The following is a 22,953-nucleotide window of genomic DNA, read 5'->3' as shown; positions in this document are numbered from 1 at the left end:
CGACCATCCTGAATCTATTCGCCAGTTCTGTGTTTATTTTCTATATTTGGGCATGGACCTGGCTGTGATTGCCATTTTCTGAATTACTCTGTGGTGGTGAATTTGACTTTGTGGACAGTGCAGTAACAATGTGATTTTCACTTCCTGTGATACACTGACTAGACTATAGGTGTGATTGTTAAGCCTTTTCAAAACAGTTGTGGCATCTTTATTGCGTACTTGGCATAGAGTTGAGTTCAAGGGTTGTGTCCATCATTTCAAAGAAGATTTTATCTCCTCAGGCTTTTGGAAACCATGGGCAACTCTTCTGCTCCTTGAGTAATCATGTGTGTATACAATAAGTACAGTAAAGTCTCGTTATATCGATATCGGTTGATACTATTTTCATTTCCCGGCAAATTTCTAGTCTTTTATGATATAATTAGCTCCGTTAGTACGATACACGGTTATTATGATAATCCGGTTACTAAGGATGCCCTTTTCATCTCCCGCCAGCCAATTTGGTCTGCTTATATCGATACAAAAGCAGCTTAAATCAATCTTTGCTTAAGGATTTCAATACCAAAAAAGAACACGGCGAACGGCTGCTTCCAGTCAACTGTATTTTTCACACTTCCACCACCAGAGTGCAGCACACACAGCGGAAAACACCCGTCCCTCGCGCCTACCCCTCCCCCTCCGGGTGGCAACACCTTCCCTATCGATAGTTCCGGGGTGAATTATGTCCCGGTAACCGGTAATAACTACAGCGTAAGTTTATTTTTATTTACTGTAGTACAAAATGTATTGTAGTACAAAAGCATGCTAGATACGCAATCCGTGAACTCAAGGAGAAAATTACATGCCATATCAAAGATCCGCCCACTTTTAATGCAGTTCGGCGCAGGATCGGATATATGGATAGTCCGGTTATATCGGTATTTTTTCCGACTCCCGAGAATATCGATATAACGAGACTTTACTGTATTCCCTTGTTTAAAAAATCCTGTGGAAAACAGTTGTTGCATCAGGACTTTTCTACATGTATCATTTGATAGAAAGAACAATACAAAAAGACCAAATTTGTAATACATTTGTATTTTATTGAAAGAAGAAAATACAAAAATGTGTTCAATACAATGTTGATGGGCAGTGACTGATTGACCAGAGTCCCAAAATACAGCCAGAGAACACTATTGGACATGTTCGAATTTCCTGGCTGTATTGGGTCAGTTGGTCATGGACCTATCAACATTTTTCATTTGGGATTGTACTCTTTTTAGGGGGGGTTGCTCAAAAGAGTACTCTCTGTACTCTTGTGAAAATGTTGAAAATTATAGATGGCCCCTTAGTTAAACGGTTACCTATTTTTCTGGGCTTTCTATCAGTGAGGTGTCTGGTGACTTTGATGTATTTAAATGAAACAATTAGTTTAAATATTTCTGAACATATTGATTGTGGCTAACTGTACAGTATATGAACCAAGAAAGAGAATAGATGTGAGGTAAATAGAATGATACATTTGGGTATTTTGTAAAACCAGGTGTCCTTCTGACAATATTGGAATAAAAGCCCATATTTTGGAAAGGGTAAAAATGACACATGCAGCACTTGAGAAATAAGATGACATTTCTGGGTGAACCTGCTCTTTTAAACTATGACCTTAGTGGTTTGCTTCTTACTAGATGTTATGGAGTAAAAAGGCATGCAGATGTAATCAATGTAGATAAGACTGTATACAAGTGTTTACATTCTCTTCCTGTTTTGAATATGAAACAACATATCTTCAATTCCCCCTCATGACTTTGTTTCCTAGGTAATTGGATTCATTTTGCAGAAGACTGCACTTTTAAAAAGGCAAGCGAACACAAATGTCACCACAAAGTCAGTTAAGGCCGTTTGCATCAAGTCAACAGAAAAGGTAATTTACAGACACATACAGCATTTAATCTAACTTGAAAAATATACAAAATAAATATTGTCAATGAAAACATCTATACAGTATTGTAAAACTATACATAAGAAAAGAGGTTCACTTCACTGACTTCAGCTTCAACTTTTGGCTTTGTTCCTCCAAAAAAAAACAAATGGAATATAAACCTACAAGGTTAAAAAAAAAGTCTCCTCAGAGGCCCTGCACTGCCCACAGCAGGATCTCATTGTGGGCCACAGAGAAGAGGAGAGTCCCTGAGGGGGAGAAGCGGCACGTCTGCAGAGAGTCGCTGTGCTGTACAAAGTCCTGGAACCTGCCACTGGTCCACTTGATCAGTTTCAACACTCGTTCTGAAAGTATATTGAGAGGTGAGGCACACACAGGGTGAGACAGACGTTACATTGGTGCTTTGCCGGTTTCTTCTTTACCTTTTGAACCCAAAGCTATGAGTTGGCTCTTGGAGGAGAGGCTAAAGCAAGTGGCCCAGTGGGGGAGGGTGATCTTTTTGATGATCTGCAACCAAACACATTCAACAATTTATTCAATATTCACTCAGCACAGTGTGGTCTTAAAAGCAAAGGGGTGAAGGGGGTACCGTTTTCATAGAGAGGCTGTAGAAGGAAAGCTCTTTCTCTACTCCATAAGTAGTGTAGATCACCAGGCTGGGGTCTGTTGGGCAGAAGGAAGCCAGGCTAGGGGGTGGACTGTCATCCTGCAACACAACATGTGGCATCAGTGAAATCATACCAACACCTGTAATGACTCGGGCATCGAGTCTCCAGCATCAATGGGAACCGGGACCAACATTCAGATTCTCCCGGAAATTTTGAAACCCACAAAAAGTTTGGCTTAATTTCAATATATTGAAGTATTTATCAGTGAAACATTTGCAACACAATGATTTTGTGATATTAAAAAAATATATTGACGTATGCCGGGGGGAAGTGGCCTAGTTGGTGGTACCTGGCAATATGGCGGAGCAGGAAGTGTGAGCCAGTCCAGCAAACTGCACCTGTACTTGAACCAATCAGCCGTCCAGACACTGACACGCCTGTCGACGCTGGTAGCCAACCACAGCTCGTTCCCCATTATGCCAAAGTCCTTACACTGAGAGAGGGTAAAATACATTTGACATAAGTAGTGAAAAACAAATTGGGAAATTTCACAACAATTCCAGAGTTTAATAGCCTTGCATAAAATCTCCAACCTTGTGCAATTTAGCTGCTGAGAGCTGAGCAGAGGAAATGATGACACTCACACTAAGCACTTTTGCATTATAGAATGAAGAGGTATCACATAAGTGACAAACATATCAAGTGTGAATGAGGGGTGGATTTGTCTGTGCCAGAATGAAATGAAAATGAGAACAATCTCCATGGAGATAGAGGTCTGTGAAAACGGACCTGTTCATTCACACACTGAATGGTGCTGATTGCTGCTCCTTTGTGGTCCATGAAGACACGGAGTGTTGTACCATCCCTGGCGCTACTTACAGCAATTACACCGTTCTTCCCACCAGAAATGATCACATCACCTGTTTGATTAGAACATAAATCATTATCAATCGTTTTAACTTACATGCTCAGAAACAACCCCCCCGCCCCCCTCACCATTAGCAGAGTATTGGACTGCGGTGACAGCAACGTGGTGTGGCTGCAGCTTTCTCTCCATTTCGGCGGTGGAGAGCCGAAAGATGCGCAAAGTGCCATCGCCATATCCTGCGGCCACAGACATGCGCTGCTTGCTGGAAGACGAGCTCCAGCACACGCAGCTACAGGACTGAGAGGAGCAAACAAGGCATTGACACAAACAACAACGCAGACGCAATTATTGGGTGTAAAATGTAAATGCATTTTTAGATTCTATATTCATGGAATACATTTATTGAAAACTTGAAATTATACTAAAATGTCTTTTGTGATACTGCAGGTTAGGGCATGTTGTAGTGTGACAGTGTGTGCACAGTGCTGCTTTTAATATTGTCTGTGGCAAGGTTGCAGGAGACAACCCAAATGACTCTGGAGGGGTCCTCTTGGGGAGTGATCTTTATGAGCACCATGCCGCCACCTTTTACTCATTTATATTTCCCTCAGCAGAGTTGAGCTCTCTCTCTCTTGCTAGCTCATTAAAAGAAAACCGCACTTTAAAAAAAAAAATTGCCCATCCTCCACTATCCTTATGTGAATCTTGAACACATTAATTTCCCTTTTTTTATTCGTAATGGTAATGCTAATGGTTTAATTTCATTTGAACATGCATCAGATTACAATTGAGTGCATCACATAATCAGTTCACAGTTCCTCATGTCCAAAAGGAGTAGTAACTGTTACATTTGCTCACTTCCTGCTTTCCTAATATAGTATACCTTTATGCGTTCATAAGTTTTTTTGTTATTTTTATCATTATTATTTTTTTACTGAAGTACAAGGTGATATGACCATCCAATGACATAATGGGTACCATAGTAAGTGTCAATATAGTGATATATATGTATCACATCATGACTGGTTCAAGACTCTTCATCCTTGTGCAGTAAACCTCGGATATATCGGATTCAATTGTTCCCACTGGTTTTGTCTGATATAAGCGAAATCCGATATATGCGTATACCGGAAAATGTCCGTTTTACGCATATATCGGATTTATATCCGGTATATGCGTAAATCGGATTTTATCCGTTATAAAAAGGCACTTCCTTGACTATGTTTCCAATGTACCTGGACTGGGCAATGAAAAGAGACGTAAGGTAATGAGAATTTAACTTTATTGGACTCTGAGCATAACAAATTGTTAATTAAGCCGTCAGGCCTACGTTATTTCCAATAGTGAGGTTAAGATCTCATTCACTGCTGTGCTAGTATTACTCACTCACTTTTATATTTGTCCTAAATCTGGAGCCAGGAGAAAGACAATAGCCAGTGACATCAACAAGATTAGCATAACGTAGGCCTACGTGATCTTAACCTCACTACTGTTTTGGGATTTGGCCTCATGTAGACCTAGGGCCTACCCTTCCTGCCACATTCATTACACGGACGCGCAATGCCATGGGGGAACTTTCTTTGATCCATGTTCACAGCCAAAGTTGAAGATTATAACATCTTTGTATGAATTACAAACATGTACATGAGCATGTACAACGAAATAAAAAAAAAAATCTCAAATCTGTAGAAATGCCTTCTTGTTGCATAGCATTTGAGATTTTTTTTTATTTATATATTACAGCAACAAGAAGGCATTTCTACAGATTTGAGATTTTTTTTTATTTCGTTGTACATGCTCATGTACATGTCTGTAATTCATACAAAGATGTTATAATCTTCAGCTTTGGCTGTGAACATGGATCAAAGATGGATCAAAGGCCACGATGCGGCCATCCGATATATGCGAGGGAAATTGGAACGGGACTGAAGATTTTGTCCGAAATAGGCGAAATCCGAAAAAAATCCAATATATGCAATGAATTTTTATTGGAAATGCATTACAGAAAAATTGGTTCTTTTTTATCTGTCCGTTGTGAGCGAATTTCCAATATATCCGAGGTTTACTGTATTTAGCAAACATCAACTTGTATTGTTTCTTGAATTGGCTCATCGTTGTGCATTGTTTGAAGTCTATTCTAAAAAGAAAATGAGTTAGCATGAGGGAGCTAACAAAGCACTTAACGGGACGCACCTATTTCAAATATAAAGCGTCCGAAACGGAGCATCCCTAATCATTAGATGTAAAATTAGATTTGAAAAGTGTTTAACAGTCCTCACCTGATTGAGCACCTGGAACTGCACGACCAGTTCATTACCAGGGAAAGACCACACTCTCAGACTGCCATCTTCACTACAGGTGGCAAAGTGGCTCTCATCAGGGTGAAAGGCCAAATCATTCACCTGGATGTTCATAAAAAAAAAAGCTTTATTTAACGTGATCTTCAAACCTTGTGTTTAAAAGCAAGGAGTTCATCACATTAAAGACCGCCTTGCTACTGTTACATTTGATTCCCAACATAACAAGATCCTTTGTCAAGTGCTGTATACTGTTTTCTAGACGTAGTAAACACTCAGTTCCCATCTTCCAAGCTGGAAGGCTGTTAATAATTTTTCATTATCCGCTCTGAATAAGGAAAGGCTAATGGAAATAAACACATTAAAAGGTGCATTATGTGTGCCTCTCAGTTGCATGCACCATTATCAGCATTGTGTTGTGCGCAGTGCATGTCCACTCATGAAGTGGGGGTTCTGCAGCCTGGCGCTTCGGGCGAGAGGCAGGGTAAATCCTGGACTGGCTGCCCGTCATTCATAGAGCACATATAGATAAACAACCACTCAGACTCATGTCCACACCTATGGGTCATTCACAGTCTACAATGAACCTAACATACATGTTTTGGGGATGTGGGAGGAAGCCAGAGATCATGCAATCTTGTGCAAAAAGCAGTACATGTTGTATTGTTCAAACTATTGGTACCTTATTCTTGTGGCCGCTGACCAGACGGACACTGCTGCTGTTCAACCAGTCAATGTACCACAAAGTACCTGCGGTGGTGCCCACAATGCCCATGTCCATTGTGTTGTCAAAGGCAGCGCTGACCGTAGTCCCATCCAGCATTATCTCCTGCTTCAACACCACGGATTTCCCACTGCAAGGATGGTTGCAGAGAACAAAAGACAATCAGAAATGATGGCATTATTCAACATTTCAATACACAGTTTAAGATGTTAACTCATCAGTGGTTATAATGCTGGCTGAGCAGTTTGCTCCTTGCTGCAAATACAACACTGGTTCTGTTGCTGCTGTGTTGTGCACTATAGTTGTTAATAACTGCCAATGTGGTCAATCAGAGCTCTAAATTTTCTTTCTACCTTCTCATGCACTACAAATAATTTCAAAAACAGAAAAAACAATCAAAAATATCGTTATTTTAAAGGGGAGAGAAAAGAGAAGGTCCGCAGAAATACTGAATTGTTCAGTTGATGAAGCCTCTGCTGCTACTTACCTGTCTTTAGTGCCGAGTGCCGTTGCCTGTGGTGTCATACCCTGCACTGCTTCTACCTCCCACAGTCGTAGCCAGTGGGTGTTGCTGCCTGTCAACAGGCTGTTCTCTCGACACAGCAGAATGCCTTCAACAACCAGATCAAATACCCTTCTAGAAACTTGGGACCAGTATACACGCAAATCATAATGGATTGTGTAATGGGAATGTTAAGATGCTTTAAAATGCCATGCGGTCATCAAATTATACTTGTTCCAAAAGATTTACCAATCTCGCCCTCATCGGCCTCCCACGTCATGAAGCATCTCTGTGTCTTGATGTCCCAGACGCAAAGATGCCCTCGATTGGTGGCGGTGAAAAGTAAAGAGTCGCTATGGTAGCATAGAGCTGTCATCTCCACATTGCCAACCTCAGCCGGTGCTCTCGCTGTCGTAACCTGAAAGTTGGAAAGGTGTGATCAGTCTTTGTGTTTGAATGCCTGAGGCAGTACTGCAGTTGTTTACCTTGAGGTTTACATCCTGCCCGCTGTTGTGAATGAGGCCAAAGTATACACTTCGGCTGCCCACACAGGCAAGCTGGGCGGGTTCAGAGGGGCTGAAGGCTGCATCGTGAATTGGCGTTGAAACGGTCACGCCAGTGAGCATCTGAAAGGTCTTGCTGCTCCACAGAGCCACAACTGGGTCAGAGAAGTCTCCTAGCAGGGTGTTGTAGCTAATTTTAAGTCCAGAATGCCTAACAAATGTTTGTTTTGCACCCCCCCCCCCCACCACTCACCGACAGAGAGAATGAAGGCGTCATCTTTGGAGAAAGCGAGACTCTGCACTGCTGCTCTATGGTAGGAAATGGTATGCAAACAAGCTCCACTCTGAATGTCCCAAATGCAAATGATGCTCCTGACATTACATTTGCTGGCTGCGGACGCCAGTAACTGGACAGAAAACCAGAAACAATGTGGGCTCTGAACTTTGCTTCATCATTATTGATCTACGACATATTTTGTCAACCACATCTGATACAAACCTATTGTTGAAAGTGCCCTTTTTTTTGCAAAAAAAATAAATAAATAAAATGGGCTGCGCAGAGCTCGAGTGGTTAGCGCACAGACCTCACAGACCTGGGTTCAATTCCACCCTCGGCCATCTATGTGTGGAGTTTGCATGTTCCACATTCCAAAAACATGCTCGGTTAATTGGCGACTCCAAATTGTCTATATTGTGAATGGTTGTTTGTCTATATGTGCCCTGTGATTGGCTGGCCACCAGTCCAGGGTGTACCCCGCCTCTTGCCCGAAGACAGCTGGGATAGGCTCCAGCAGCCCCCGCGAACCTCGTGAGGATAAGCGGTAGAAAATGAATGTTTTGTGTTCATTATTATTATTATTATTGTGTCCACTAACATACATATGCATTTCTGCTATGGTACACAATGTCACACAGACTTGCTATGATTACCAAGGCTAGAGGACTCTTGTCCTTCACATGCTCACAATCAACAGCCTTGGACGTCTGGCCATGTTAAGCTAGCTTCACCCTTGTATATGCACATATAACATCTTTGCCTGGAGGAGACATTTTGTCTAAAAGCCATCCGCTCAGGTTGGACTGATTTGTCTCCTTGCATGCAAGTTTTATTAAGTTGTGCCTGTCATTATTGTCCAATAACTTGTCTATTGACTATTTCAAGGAAGCAGAAAATGTTCCTTTGCCAGTCAGTTTTCGCTCAATTGCTACTACTGTTTAATATGTGGCTACTTTATTAGAATGGTATGCCCTTAATGTTGACGTGACTTCTGCAAAAAGGCAGACATGTATGTGTCTCCTGGTGAAATTTGACTTCAAAATAGATTGAAGATTCAAATAGAAGCCCTTGTATGCCTTTTGTCCAAACAATTGGAGAGTGGGCGAGTGCTTTCTTTCTTGCAGCACCACTCACTCATTAAGCTCTAAAGCTCAAAATTAGAAATTGCCTACAGAATGCAAGTCACTTCCCTGCAGAGCATTTTGGCAGATGCTTTTTCTGATGATCTGCGCTGTAAATGAGGATATACAGCAAATAAATGTAAATATTAGTCAGTGACAACACAACTGAACACAAAATGCAGTTTTTGAAATAAATTTAACTATTAAAATCCAAACATAAATGGCCATGTATGAAAAAGGGTTTGCCCCCTGGTAAAACATAACTTCATTTAGATCTATCAATCTGAAAAAAACATTTCTAAAGCTTTGGGACTCCAGCAAACCACAGTGAGAGCCATTATCCACAAATGGTGAAAACATGGAAGAGTGGTGAACCTTCCCAGAAGTGGATTACCCCAAGATTACCCCAAGACCGCAGCCACAACTCATCCAAGAGGTCACAAAAGACCCAAAACAATATCCAAACTACTGCAGGCCTCACTTGCCTCAGTTAAGGTCAGTGTTCATGACTCCATCATAAACACGACACTGGACAAAAATGGCCTGCATGGCAGAGTTTCAAGACAAAGTCCACTGATGAATAAAAGTGACCAAAAGGTTGTTGCTTTTTTCATTGTCCAATGAAATGTACCTTAGCGTCATTTGAAACTGCAAGACAAGAGATCTCCTCAGTGTGGCCCTGTAAGTGTCTCTGATGTCCTGAGTTGAGGTACTCCACCACCACTACACTTCCGCAAGAGTACGCAAATAAACCTGTACCATAAAAATAAAGTTTCAAGAAAGCGCAAAAAGGATTGGTTATTTCACCACTGTAACATTAGGGTTACCTTGACCAGGGCTCCACACCATGTTGCCCCGCCCATTGCCATTGTAACCAATCACAGCTTTCAGCTGCATGCCTGCCTCTGCTGGTTGAGGAGTCACAGCAGCCTAGATAAGAAAAATACTATCACTGAACAAAAAGACAGTAAAATAAGTAATACAATTAGGTATGTTTCCGTCAGTGTTTTTACCTTATCTAGAGTGGAATTGTTAAAACGTGGTATAAAGTGTCGATAACAGTCTGGGCGCACTAGCTTCTTTCCAGGGAAAGCTACAAAATGACAGATTATGGACAAGCATAAGAAATATTACTGTATTAAATTATTTCTAATGCTTAACAGTGAAGTTGGGGACTTGCCCTGATGGCTGGAATTCAGGTTTGTGATATCGCTTAGTTCTGTGATCTTGAGGAAGGATGTGGCTGGCTTAGGATTACAGCTGGGATCTGAACCAATTGCTGTGACTGGAACGCGTAGGGTTGCGGCATGACAAAAAGATAAAGAGACAGCAAGAGAGAATGTGCCTGAGGATGGCATTTAACGCTATCGCTACACTTGAATCTCGTTGACATGTAACTTAACTCGTACGGATACTAACACTTCACTCACTTCACTCAGTTGTCAAGTAATTTAATTGTAATTTGACTGGACTCATACCACCTTTGGGTTAGGGAAAAAGTGAGTTATTACCTTCCTGCTCCATCTCTTGGGTGTCCGTGGCGCTAACATTCAGTGGCTGCGGAGGAGAGAAGGGAGTAGGTGCACCTTGTCGAGGCATTCCATTGCAGGCTTGGTCCTCACTTACAGCTTATCATTTAAAATGGTCAATCAGATCATGTGTGGAATAAATAGGAGTCACAATGGCAAGGTGACGAAGAACCTAACTGTACCTGAGGAGGCTGCAGGCTGCAGCAAGTCAACAGGGTTTGCCAGAAAGTCCCACAGAAATATGGCGTCCCCTACAGAGACTACACCCAATTGGCCAGGGGTAAAGCTCACCTGGTTGATGGGCTGACTATGACCTATAAACATCTGGTGAACAAAATACATGCTTGAGTTTCTCCTAATACACAGTCTATAGATTATGTTCAAAAATCACACAAGTTAACACTAATACTAATACAGTAAAGTCTCGTTATATCGATATCGGTTAAAACAAATTACTACTTATTACGATACTATTTTCATTTCCCGGCAAATTTCTAGTCTTTTATGATATAATTAGCTCCGTTAGTACGATACACGGTTATTATGATAATCCGGTTACTAGGATGCCCTTTTCATCTCCCGCCAGGCAATTTGGTCTGCTTATATCGATACAAAAGCAGCTTAAATCAATCTTTGCTTAAGGATTTCAATACCAAAAAAGAACACGGCGAACGGCTGCTTCCAGTCAACTTATTCTTATATAACTTATATATTAAAGTCTCATTATATCGATATTCTCGGGAGTCGGAAAAAATACCGATATAACCAGACTATCCATATATCCGATCCTGCGCCGAACTGCATTAAAAGTGGGCGGATCTTTGATATGGCATGTAATTTTCTCCTTGAGTTCATGGATTGCGTATCTAGCATGCTTTTGTACTACTATACATTTTGTACTACAGTAAATAAAAATAAACTTACGCTGTAGTGATTACCGGTTACCGGAACATAATTCACCCCGGAACTATCGATAGAGAAGGTGTTGCCACCCGGAGGGGTAGGCGCGAGGGACGGGTGTGTTCCGCTGTGTGCGCTGCACTCTGGTGGTGGAAGTGTGAAAAATAAAGTTGACTGGAAGCAGCCGTTCGCCGTGTTCTTTTTTGGTATTGAAATCCTTAAGCAAAGATTGATTTAAGCTGATTTTGTATCGATATAAGCAGACCAAATTGGCTGGCGGGAGATGAAAAGGGCATCCTAGTAACCGGATTATCATAATAACCGTGTATCGTACTAACGGAGCTAATTATATCATAAAAGACTAGAAATTTGCCGGGAAATGAAAATAGTATCGTAATAAGTAGTAATTTGTTTTAACCGATATCGATATAACGAGACTTTACTGTATGCAATCCATGAACTTAAGGAGAAAATTACATGCCATATCAAAGATCCGCCCACTTTTAATGCAGTTCGGCGCAGGATCGGATATATGGATAGTCCGGTTATATCGGTATTTTTTCCGACTCCCGAGAAAATTACATGCCATATCAAAGATCCGCCCACTTTTAATGCAGTTCGGCGCAGGATCGGATATATGGATAGTCCGGTTATATCGGTATTTTTTCCGACTCCCGAGAATATCGATATAACGAGACTTTACTGTAATAAGTTGAAAAAAGAAGTACTAGTACATAAACTACAATGAGTGGCAGTCTAAACTACATGAATGAAGTACCTGTGAGTTCATATGAAGCCGCATGGTATAATCCCACACTTTGACAGCATTATGCCCTGCTGTTACCAAGAATCGTCTGTCTTCGCTCACAGCCAGAGAAGAACACCAGTGCTTATGCACTTTGGACACCTGTCAAGAAGAAAAGCAGCCATAAATCATTCAATTGTCAGAAAAGGCAGAAAAGCTACTTTGTGTGCCTGTTACCTGCCGGAGCAGACAGCCTGTCTTGGTGTTAACCCAAAGGATTTTGTTAGCAGATGTAGCTACCAACAAATGCTCAGGGGAGGCTGTGGAGAAGCAGACCTTCAACGCAGAATCCAGAAAGTTGGTCTCTGCATCCAAAATACTCACATCGACACGAAGACACTAGACGAGGAAGCAAACATATGAGGCAATGTGACCTTAAATTGTAGGCAAGAATGCCACATGAAGGGAGAGTAAATCCATCCATCTTCAATGCCGCTTATCATCACTAGAGTTGCGGGGGGCATGCTGGAGCCTATCACAGCTGACTTAGGGCGGGAGGAGGTGGGGTACACCCTGGACTGGCTGCCAGTTCAATCAATCCAAAATCCAGGAATATTCAAACGCATACTTTATACTAGGGCTATCAAATGATTACAAATTTTAATGAGATTAATCCATATATATATATATATAAATAAATGAATTAATTATGATTAATCACCATTAGCAACTATGTCTGAAATACAGACCTTTTTACTGTATTTAATTAATAGAAAGGTAAACACCTCTAAAAATCTATTTGTTTAACATTAGTCCCTTTAATAATAGCAGAACATTTGAATCACGCCGTGTTATTGTGAGCAATGAGGCATTGCATTCAAATACATCCTGTAAGTTTGACTTGTCTTTAGTGTTTTTTCCTGCATACTTAAATGTAGCTAATTGTACATCCGAATTAAGGGTTACAAAGTTGTTTTACAAGCGCAGAGTTTTAAAAAGTACATAAAGGGCATTAAAGTAGTACATTACATGGTAGTACATTAGTGGCAACAGTACTGAACGTTACCTCTTCTAGAGACAGTGCGTTAGCCAAGGTAATTGTGTACTCAGAGGGGCCAACGAATGCCAGACAGCAGCTGTCACTGCTCACTGTGAGGGCATCTGGAGCACGTCCAGTGCCTCTGGCCACCACACCACCTAGACCATCATGTTCAGAGGGAATCAGTCTATATCTGCACTGTTTGACCTTCACTGAAAAAATAACACGGCTTAAAGGTTTCATTGATAGCCAACATACACAGTATCCAATGTCAGGCTTCATTTATACCATCAATTGACCTAAGGTGTATTAGTACATTTGGCAGAGTGTATACGTACAAACAACTCTGATCATTTGGTTGTCCTTCCTTGAAGAGTTGTAGCGTGTGAGAGATCCATCAGAACCAGCACTGTACATGGACTTTCCATTTGGAGCAAAAGCAAGACCCACCACATCACCTTGATGATGACTATTATAATAGGATGACCATACACACACAGAAAAAAAAATCACAGTCGTCACTGTCTGTTGATGTTTATGTTTTCAGTAAAAAATGCAATTGTCAGAGCTATGTAATGAGTCTGACTCAAAACATCTAAGCTGGCAATCAGATACAACAACATGCCTCATATTTAAAGGGGACCTATTATGCTAATTTTCGGCCCTTTGTATTGAGTTGTGGACTCCTACAGAGCACCCGCACAGAAAGTTTTCTAGATCTTCCAGAATCGACACCTGTTCCAGATGTCCGTATTTTCAAAACAGTCCGTTTAAAACAAGAGTACGTTCTAACTACATTAAAAAATTAAACTTATTGAATATCTGTTGATAATTAATAGCACAATTATCGACCGGCAAAATGTGACAGGCCAAGACACCCAAATATAACATCATGCTGAATTTATTTAAATGTGCTCATACATACTTGTGTTCAGCCATGAGCTTTCCACAGGAGATGTCAAAGACTTTGACAATACCAGAGCTGAAACCGCAAGAGAAGATCTGCTCGCTGGGATGAAAGGCAACTGAGCAGGGCCTATCCTCCGACACAAAGTCGTACAGCTGTGAATGTGAGACAACAGAAAAGTATTTTAGCAGTGGATGGTCACAATCATGGAAAATGGACAGGGTGGTTGTGTGATCAGTGTACAAATATTTAACTTTGACATAATATCTCCAGTTGCCTGTTGGATTAAATGATATCCTAGTGATTCCTGACCTGATGCAAAGAGTCCATGGACCAAATGCGTACTGTGCCATCTGAAGAAGCGGTTGTGAGATGTCGGCGAATCCCATCAACGCTGAAGCCAAGCACGGTCTCCGTGTGTGACCTCATCAGCGTGCTATAACCCCGACTGGTCACATCGAGGAATCCCAGGTTACCGGTAGAGGTGGCAGCCAGCACCCGCATGCTGTCTGACGATATGGACACCACACTTACAGGACCCTCGTGTTCTACAAAATAATTAGATACTTGAGTTATATTCATACAGGAGTATGATGCTAGTTCAATACCTAGAACATTTACTTACGTTTACTTGTGTATGAAAAGCAAAAGATTTCAGAACTCACCAATCACCTTACACTTAAATACACACTCTATCGAATATAACACGGAGGGTTCCTTGATAAAACAAATCACATCTTAGCTCCTAATTGATTTGTTGTCAAGATGTGCAAGCTAACCCCGATCTACCAAGGACTCATGCATTAAAGATTAGATGATGACCTGAATATTGGGAATATACTGAATATAATGACCTGAGTGGTAATATTCATCATGTTCCGATTAAGTGTTATGCTACCCGCCTACCAGCTTCTAGGAAGACACTGGAAAAATCCAGAGGCCAGAGCCGCAGGTAGCCATCTTCCGAGCCTGTGGCACAGAAGGATGATGACACGCTGATGCTGTTGATGGCAATACCTTGACCTGTTTGGAAACAAACAGCTACCTTTTCAGTTTATGAATAACAAACATGTCTTCCCATGCAATTTATTTCATACCGAATTTGCTAAAAGCCAGTTTCTCCTGCTGCTGCGCTGGAAACAACCACCTGACACGTCTAATGACAACTCTGGTGTAGTCAATTTCAAAGATGTGGCCGCTCTGGCTGCTGGCAAATCTAAAGTGAGAGAGCCAAAGAGGGATATGGTTCTTAAATTTGATCCTTAAAAGTTCAGACTTGAAGACTGATTTGTTTCCTGACAGAGTTCTATCTGCAAGATGCTGATCAGGGGAGTCTCCTTCCCCAAACACCACATCAGTAAACTCCATTGATTTGTAATCACTAAGATTGATTGGACAGGAACGCAGTATGCCGTTTCGCACCCTCCACAGACGAATGTTGTCACGACCACATGACACCAGCCTGAAACCACAACCCAGCACACAAACACAGAAGCTTGTCAATGAATAGTTATAATGCTCCTAACATTATTTGATGAGATTTCAAAAATTTCAAGGAAGTGTACCGTGAATCATCAAACTTTGCAATTTTCATGGTTTTAATGTCCACATCTGTTTTTGTTTTGGCTGAGATGCTCACTGTACCACCTTTGTCAACATTGGCTGTCTTCCATACCACAACCAACTGAAATAAAAGAAAAAAAATACATTCCAGGCAAATATAGGTTTTCATTTGGAATTTCAGCAACCCGTCTAATGCGAGTATTGCTCAGCATCTTTTGCTTATTTCAAAAAGCAAGTGTGTAATTGGGCCCTTGAAGCTTTTGGTGGGCAAATTTCCATCTGAGGCACTTGCCGTCTTATTGTGGCTGTCTTTGCCCACTCCACAGAGGAAGCCACCACTGTATGAGAAGCTTTGGGAGAAAAAAAGTACTTAGTGGGGAAAAAAGCAGTGCCTACTACAGTACATATAAGATAACAACTGGTTACCTGAGAGAGATTACAGATTGGGTGTGCATCCTGAACATGGCCAGACAGTTTCCTTTCAGGTAGTTCCATACTCGAACTACACAGTAATTACCTGTTTGTGCAGAGGCCAGCGTTGTAGAATTGCCATTGAAGGCGAGTGCAGACACCTGCAGAGGCACACCTTTTAATATGTTTAATGCAGTCATCACATGCAGCGACATACACTCCAGTGTGCCCTGTTATCATAGAGTTGCTACTGAAAGGCGGCCAGGTTGTCCCCATTTAGAACAAACACAACCTCAGCCTGAGAAAAGCAGATTACAACAGACTCATGGTTAACACAATAGATGATAGCGCTTGTATTCATTGTAGAACGGGGGGGAGGGTGGAGCACTTTTCAGCCCTCAGCTGAATTTTGATTGGCCCTGCTGTGAGGTCAAAATTAAATTAATTCATTATTATTTATTACTGAACAATATTATTACACTATACCCCCCATTATTATTATTACACTAAAACTCTTTCCGATGTGACCTATAACCAAGCGCGTAATTTGCATGGTGGATACGGAGGTCATGACCCCCGCAAAAATGAGATCCAGCCAATATAATATATATATCGCACTAATATGTTCTGCACGGCGGACGAGTGGTTAGCGCGCAGACCTCACAGCTAGGAGACCCGAGTTCAACCCCACCCTGTGTGGAGTTTGCATGTTCTCCCCGTGCATGCGTGAGTTTTCTCCGGGTACTCCGGTTTCCTCCCACATTCCAAAAACATGCTCAGTTAATTGGCGACCCCAAATTGTCCATAGGTATGAATGTGAGTGCGAATGGTTGTTTGTCTATATGTGTCCTGTGATTGGCTGGCCACCAGTCCAGGGTGTACCCCGCCTCTCGCCCGAAGACAGCTGGGATAGGCTCCAGCACCCCCGCGACCCTCGTGAGGATAAGTGGTAGAAAATTCATGTTCTTTACAGCAGCATGGTTCACGATCTGGTATGCAAATTCAGTATGGCACACATTCAAAGAGGAAGTCATTTACCTTATCTGTGTGGCCGATGAAGAATCTCTGCTCATTACAGTCTATCTTCATGGAAACAACAATAGCGTGACATGGATACACCACAGCATCACCTGACCTGGTCCATAAGGCCTAAGATGTAAAGAACATTGGACTTGCATGAATGTGTGACTGATGGAATATACAGCCTAAGTAAATACAGTACACCCACTCTCCACTATACAGTAGCGCTCCACAGGGCCATCACTTTCTCAAACATTCTCACGGAACAATACGACACTACATGGAACTTGGATCCACTTCACAGGAAGTGGCGTGTGGTCAAGGAAGGCAGGTGAAAAACAATGTGGTTTCCTCCCACATTCTAAAAACATGCTAGGTTAATTGGCGACTCCAAATTGTCCATAGGTATGAATGTGAGTGTGAATGGTTGTTTGTCTATATGTGCCCTGTGATTGGCTGGCCACCAGTCCTCTCACCCGAAAACAGCTGGGATAGGCTCCAGCACCCCGCGACCCTCGTGAGGATAAGCGGTAGAAAATGAATGAATTAATGAAATTCAAACCACGATGTGGTGAGGGATGACTGCTAAAGGTATTGTCCCTTGAGAAGATATGAACTAATGGCAGCAGGCTACTACAGATAACCTTTAAAAAAAAGTGTGTTGAAATGGACTAAACAAGCATACACATTTGGTGGTGGCTCCTCCAAAACCGATGATTCTCCTGAGCCTGAGAATTGGGTCCGGCAACAGCTTCTAATAAGGAGAGAAAGACAAAATTTAAACACTATAATGAGTGCTGCAAAATATCTTGGTAGTATTTTTATGTGACCTGCTCTTTGGTGTCTTCAGAAAAGGACACGTAGACAGGATGTTGAAAAGGGCTTTCAACACACTAGGAAGAAAAGAATCTGAGTAGGGGCTATTATGTGATTACATTTACTGATTGGCCTTTTAGGATGATTCACCTCCTCTTCAGTGTCCCCTTTGCAGAGGTCATCCTCCTGGTGCACACCGGCCTCACTGGTATCGCAGGGGGGAGGAGATGGGAGTTGGTTGGGACTGGACTCCTGCTGTGTGAGGACTTCCGCCAGCTCCGGTATGCTGCTCACAGCAGAGGAGCCTTCATTTTCAGTAGGGTTGGTACTTCCTGATATGGGGACAAATATCAGACTTGGGCTGCACAAAAAAAATCTCTCTAAATGACAACAATTAAATCTATGACTACCACAGACATACTTATAATTTTTTTTCCAACACGAATGCCTGACCTGAAAGATGGATTAATACATATTTCAAGTTTTTTTTGCGCAAGAGGCATAGAGACCAGAGGTGATGCCGCAACTGCACAATAGAAGAGATCATGTTTGGTGCAGTAAAAATTGCTGTAAAGACAGCCACAAGGTGGCGGAATTGCATTTTATAAAAGCTCAGCATGCATCTTTCTCATCTTATAGTGTCCAAGGTTACGCGTTGATGAGAAATTTTTAACATGCACAAACACGTGCACTCAGTTCCGTTTTGTAAATAGTTAATGGTCAATAAATACAAATTGTTATTTTCAGGTAAAACATTTTTTTTGTGTTTATGTTGTGCCGTAAGGTTTTTTTTTTTTTTTTTTGATATTTTGATTAAATATATATGGCTACAATTGTGTCAAAGGGATGTATCTGAGGGGGTGTTAAACTCGTACTTGTCTTGTATATTTCCTAGCTAAGTGTGTTGTAATGATTTTAGCATTCTTTGCAAGATGACACAGTGATTGAGACTGTATTGAGTAATGACCTAGTGTGATTTCCAATGGGTTGACAAGCTCATTGTGAATTTTCTCACAGCTCATGTTTGGCTCCGTTCAAAATGCTGCCCGGTCCAATATGTCAGTTTATGATATGTGGTTTATCGTCCAAGAGGCTTATACAGTGCATCCGGAAAGTATTCACAGCGCTTCACTTTTTCTACATTTTGTCATGTTACAGCCTCATTCCAAACTGTATTAAATTAATCTCTTACCTCAAAATTCTACACAAAATACTCCATTATGACAATGTGAAAAAAGTTTTTTTTGACATGTTTTGAATTCATTAAAAATAGAAAACAAAAAAATCACATTTACACAAGTATTCACAGCCTTTGCTTAATACTTTGTTGATCCACCTTTGGCAGCAATTACAGCCTCAAGTCTTTTTGAATATGATCCCACAAGTTTAGCACACCTATCTTTAGGCAGTTTTGCCCATTCTTCTTTGCAATAAGTCTCAAGCTCCATCAGGTTGGATGGGAGACGTCTGTGCACAGCCATTTTCAGATCTCTCCAGAGATGTTCGATCTGATTCAAGTCTGGACTCTGGCTGGGCCACTCCAGGACATTCACGGAGTGGTTCTGAAGCCAATCTTTTGAGATCTTGGCTGTGTGCTAATGTCTACTGTCTATATGGCCAAGGTACATGACCAGTCTACTGAGGTCAAGAGCGCTCTGGAACAGGTTTTCATCCAGGATATCTCTATATATTGCTCCATTCATTTTTCCTTCTATCCTGACTAGTCTGCCAGTTCCTGCTGCTGAAAAACATCCCCACAGCATAATGCTGCCACCACCATGCTTCACTGTAGGGATGGTATTGGCCTGGTGATGAGCAGTGCCTGGTTTCCTCCAAACATGACGCCTGGCATTCACACCAAAGAGTTCAATCTTTGTCTCATCAGACCAGAGAATTTTGTTTCTCATGGTCTGAGAGTCATTCAGGTGCTTTTTGGCAAATTCCAGACGGGCTGCCATGTTCCTTTTACTAAGGAGTGGCTTTCGTCTGGCCACTCTACCATACAGGCCTGATTGGTGGATTGCTGCAGAGATGGTTGTCCTTCTGGAAGGCTCTCCTCTCTCCACAGAGGAACGCGGGAGCTCTGACAGAGTGACCATCGGGGCCTTGGTCACCTCCCTGACTAAGGCCCTTCTTCCCCGATCGCTCAGTTTAGAAGGCCAGCCAGCTCTAGGAAGAGTCCTGGTGGTTCCAAATGTCTTCCATTTACGAATAATGGAGGCCACTGTGCTCATTGGGACCTTCAAAGCAGCAGAAATTTTTCTGTATCCTTCCCCAGATTTGTGCCTCAAGACAATCCTGTCTCGCAGGTCTACAGACAGTTCTTTTGACTTCATGCTTGGTGTTTGTGCTCTGACATGCACAGTCAACTGTGGGACCTTATATAGACAGTTATTATATTTCCAAATCATGTCCAATCAACTGAATTTACTGCAGGTGGACTCCAATTAAGCTGTAGAAAGATCTCAAGGATGATCAGTGGAAAAAAGATGCACCTGAGCTCAATTTTGAGCTTCATGGCAAAGGCTGTGAATACTTATGTAAATGTGATTTTTTTGTTTTCTATTTTTAATAAATTCAAAACATGTAAAAAAAAACCTTTTTTCACATTGTCATAATGGAGTATTTTGTGTAGAATTTTGAGGCAAGAGATTAATTTAATTCAGTTTGGAATGAGGCTGTAACATGACAAAATGTAGAAAAAGTGAAGCGCTGTGAATACTTTCCGGATGCACTGTATATTTACTTTTTGTATATGGTCCTGCTAGTTTTACTCACCAGCTTCATTGTTGTCGTTGTCTATAACGTTAAAATGTTGTCCTTCCGCTGGAAACCTAGTAGATTAAGACAAGTTCAGAGTTTCCATAGAAACATGACATACACTGACTGGCCACAACCATAGGGCACCCAGCAAATCTAAAAAAAATCTTTTCCCTTATTATGCAAAATTGACACACGCCTTCAGATATGATATGTGGGATCTCTGAGATGCATTCAAATTGGTGGGAAAAAATATAAACGCAGGACTTTTTTTATATATTCACAGGCAGCGGCATCGGCCAAATCTCTATTAAAAGCTACACTGATAAACAAAAGCATCATTTAAGGTCACCTGACATAATCATAGAAGTCATGCCAGGAGCGTCCTTTGGGCACTGGAAACACCATGTCCCTGGGCATTGGTCCCGTGGTGGCTGAAGAGGCCAGACCTGTCGGCTTCAAATCGTGGTGGGAACCCTCTGTAGAAAGAGCGGATTATATAAGGAGTTAGAAAGATGAAGGATCCTCCATCTTGAGATGTATTGAGGATGGCTCCTGCAACAATGATGAATGAAACTGAAGGATCAGTGTTTCTTACAACTACTATGTACATAAAATAGACAACATCGATGGTTATACTGTCATTCTAACATTAATCTATAGAGCCTCACCTGGACTAAGCTGCAGGTCGCTGGTAAAAATGTTTTTCACACACATGTAGGAGCAAAGCTTGATGCTCTTCAGATGACTGTAGTAAAGATGGTTGAGGTAGGTTGAGAGAATGCCCTGCAGATCAATCATCAGACAGGTCCAACGGACTTGGAGGCAGACTGGAGCTATGGAAACGGGACCAAAAACTCTGATATTGGAGGGAGCCACAAGGAGAAGGCTGAAGCACCGCATGCAGCTCCAGAGCCACAGGTTGCTAACCCCTGGTATATACCATAAAAACTGCTCTAATATAGTTGAGGCTTTGCTTTACCTACGCCACAAATAGCATGGTGTATTAATTGGAAGGAGAAGATAACTGTGGAGCAGCTGTTATTTAATATTAGTTATTTAATATATAAATTAGTAATACAAGTACTCCAAATTGTACTTTTTGGTTGTTCTACTTCGGTGGTTCTACTGTAAATGTATTTTACCTTGTAGTTTTGATGTGGCTTTCGTTTTAACAACTGAATCTTGGTCCGATTCGCTTAGGATGGGGAAGTAAAGCGATGTAGGAGTAGATTTAAACTCTTTGAATGTGTTGGAGAGGGAGATTCGGACCACCCGGCCATCCTATGCATCACAAACAAGAAAGCATAACAAAATATTTCATCAATTATTTAGAAATACCTCACATCCCACAACATTGGCAATGTTACCTCTGCTAAGACTTCCAGGAGGATCATAAAAGATTTTCCTGGGAAGGGCTTGACGAGGAGGTAGATATAGCGTCCTGTCAGTCCTAGAGACTGAGAGTTGCTGTTAGGGATTCGCATGTAGCTCTCTTTAGGTCCAGAACCTTTGATCCGAAACACGGAACAGTTGATGGTCTTGTCCTAAAGTGGATTATGGAGAATGGACACAAAATTATTGCACTATATTAGCAATGGTGACCTTTTTGAGGGGGATTGACTGTCCTAATTGCACTTCGCAATATGTATGAATATGACATTACTACCATGTATGTGGAAACATCTCCTTCTTTTGATGACTTCTTCCACTCTCCAACTTTGAAGAGTTTGAAAACGTTGACGTAAGGATCCTGCCATTCCGCTATAAATGTAAACAGGTCACATTGAGGATAGATTTCAAGGCTAACTGAATCAAAGTTGTTCCATTACATTTAAGTCGGCGTGCTCACTGTGCTTAAATTCTTACCTTTCGAGGCCATAGACAGTGAACAATTCTAACCCACTGGTTGATCTGATGCAGAGATTTATCTGTAGTCACACCTTCCTTCAACTGCATTAAACACATTAGCTTGAAAACACGTCGCTAAATAACAAACTAAGGACTCTCTCCGTTGACCGGTTGTTTTAACTAAATAAACTTCAAAGTGCCGAACAAGGAAACGTCGAGTAATTTGTATTATTAAGAAAGAATAACGTAGAAAAATTTAATTGACAACTGTGAAAGCATTTATATCCTTCCCGCTTCAGTATCCGCCGTTACCAACAACAGCGCGATACGAATGACGTCACCACGTTCCGAACCTCATGACGGGGCTTATGGGTAATGTAGTTCTACAAGTAATTTATCGAACAGGAAAATTTATGACCTACAATAACATTTTTTCCGTGCGCCAAATGACAACATACATTTAACTTTTACTTTTGTCATTGTTTTTTTGTATAAAAAATTTTTGATCTCTAGATCAAAGACAGCAGTGCAGAATTAAGATGCACTCGAAATAAACCCTCATCCGCCACCATTATAAATTATATTTATTTTCGA

General features: G+C 41.4%; 1 protein-coding gene across 5 annotated transcripts; it reads right to left on the bottom strand.

Moving 5' to 3' along the window:
* Positions 1–1,901: 1,901 nt before the first annotated feature.
* On the bottom strand, positions 1,902–22,690 carry wdr90 (WD repeat domain 90). Of its 5 annotated transcripts, none has more exons than XM_058061700.2 (41): positions 22,378–22,690; positions 22,178–22,272; positions 21,879–22,055; positions 21,654–21,792; positions 21,180–21,344; positions 20,861–20,987; positions 20,527–20,582; positions 17,899–18,080; positions 17,763–17,825; positions 17,618–17,686; positions 16,951–17,061; positions 15,928–16,073; positions 15,794–15,851; positions 15,504–15,622; positions 15,036–15,400; positions 14,845–14,961; positions 14,251–14,486; positions 13,957–14,093; positions 13,370–13,500; positions 13,059–13,243; positions 12,377–12,391; positions 12,230–12,328; positions 12,026–12,154; positions 10,530–10,671; positions 10,330–10,446; positions 9,999–10,103; positions 9,832–9,911; positions 9,646–9,748; positions 9,450–9,571; positions 7,674–7,827; positions 7,403–7,593; positions 7,167–7,335; positions 6,903–7,026; positions 6,374–6,545; positions 5,674–5,796; positions 3,523–3,691; positions 3,316–3,446; positions 2,876–3,019; positions 2,508–2,624; positions 2,341–2,425; positions 1,902–2,262 (listed from the first exon to the last, which is right to left on the bottom strand). In XM_058061700.2, the coding sequence occupies exons 1-41, from the start codon at positions 22,388–22,390 to the stop codon at positions 2,105–2,107; spliced, it is 5,340 nt and encodes a 1,779-aa protein (XP_057917683.2). In that variant the 5' UTR covers positions 22,391–22,690; the 3' UTR covers positions 1,902–2,104. The 5 variants fall into 5 exon arrangements, with proteins under 5 accessions (XP_057917683.2, XP_057917685.2, XP_057917688.2 ...); XM_058061702.2 differs by having other exon boundaries at positions 12,230–12,391; positions 15,036–15,154; positions 15,239–15,400; XM_058061705.2 differs by having other exon boundaries at positions 12,230–12,391; positions 13,059–13,189; positions 15,036–15,154; positions 15,239–15,400.
* Between the last annotated feature and the right edge of the window lie 263 nt (positions 22,691–22,953).

This window comes from Doryrhamphus excisus, unplaced genomic scaffold, assembly GCF_037039965.1.
Source record: "Doryrhamphus excisus strain RoL-2023G ecotype Guam unplaced genomic scaffold, RoL_Dexc_Guam_v1.1 HiC_scaffold_24, whole genome shotgun sequence".
Taxonomy (NCBI): Eukaryota; Metazoa; Chordata; class Actinopteri; order Syngnathiformes; family Syngnathidae; genus Doryrhamphus; species Doryrhamphus excisus.
Note: the sequence above shows the minus strand (reverse complement) of the source record. Positions and strands in the feature narration are given on the sequence as shown.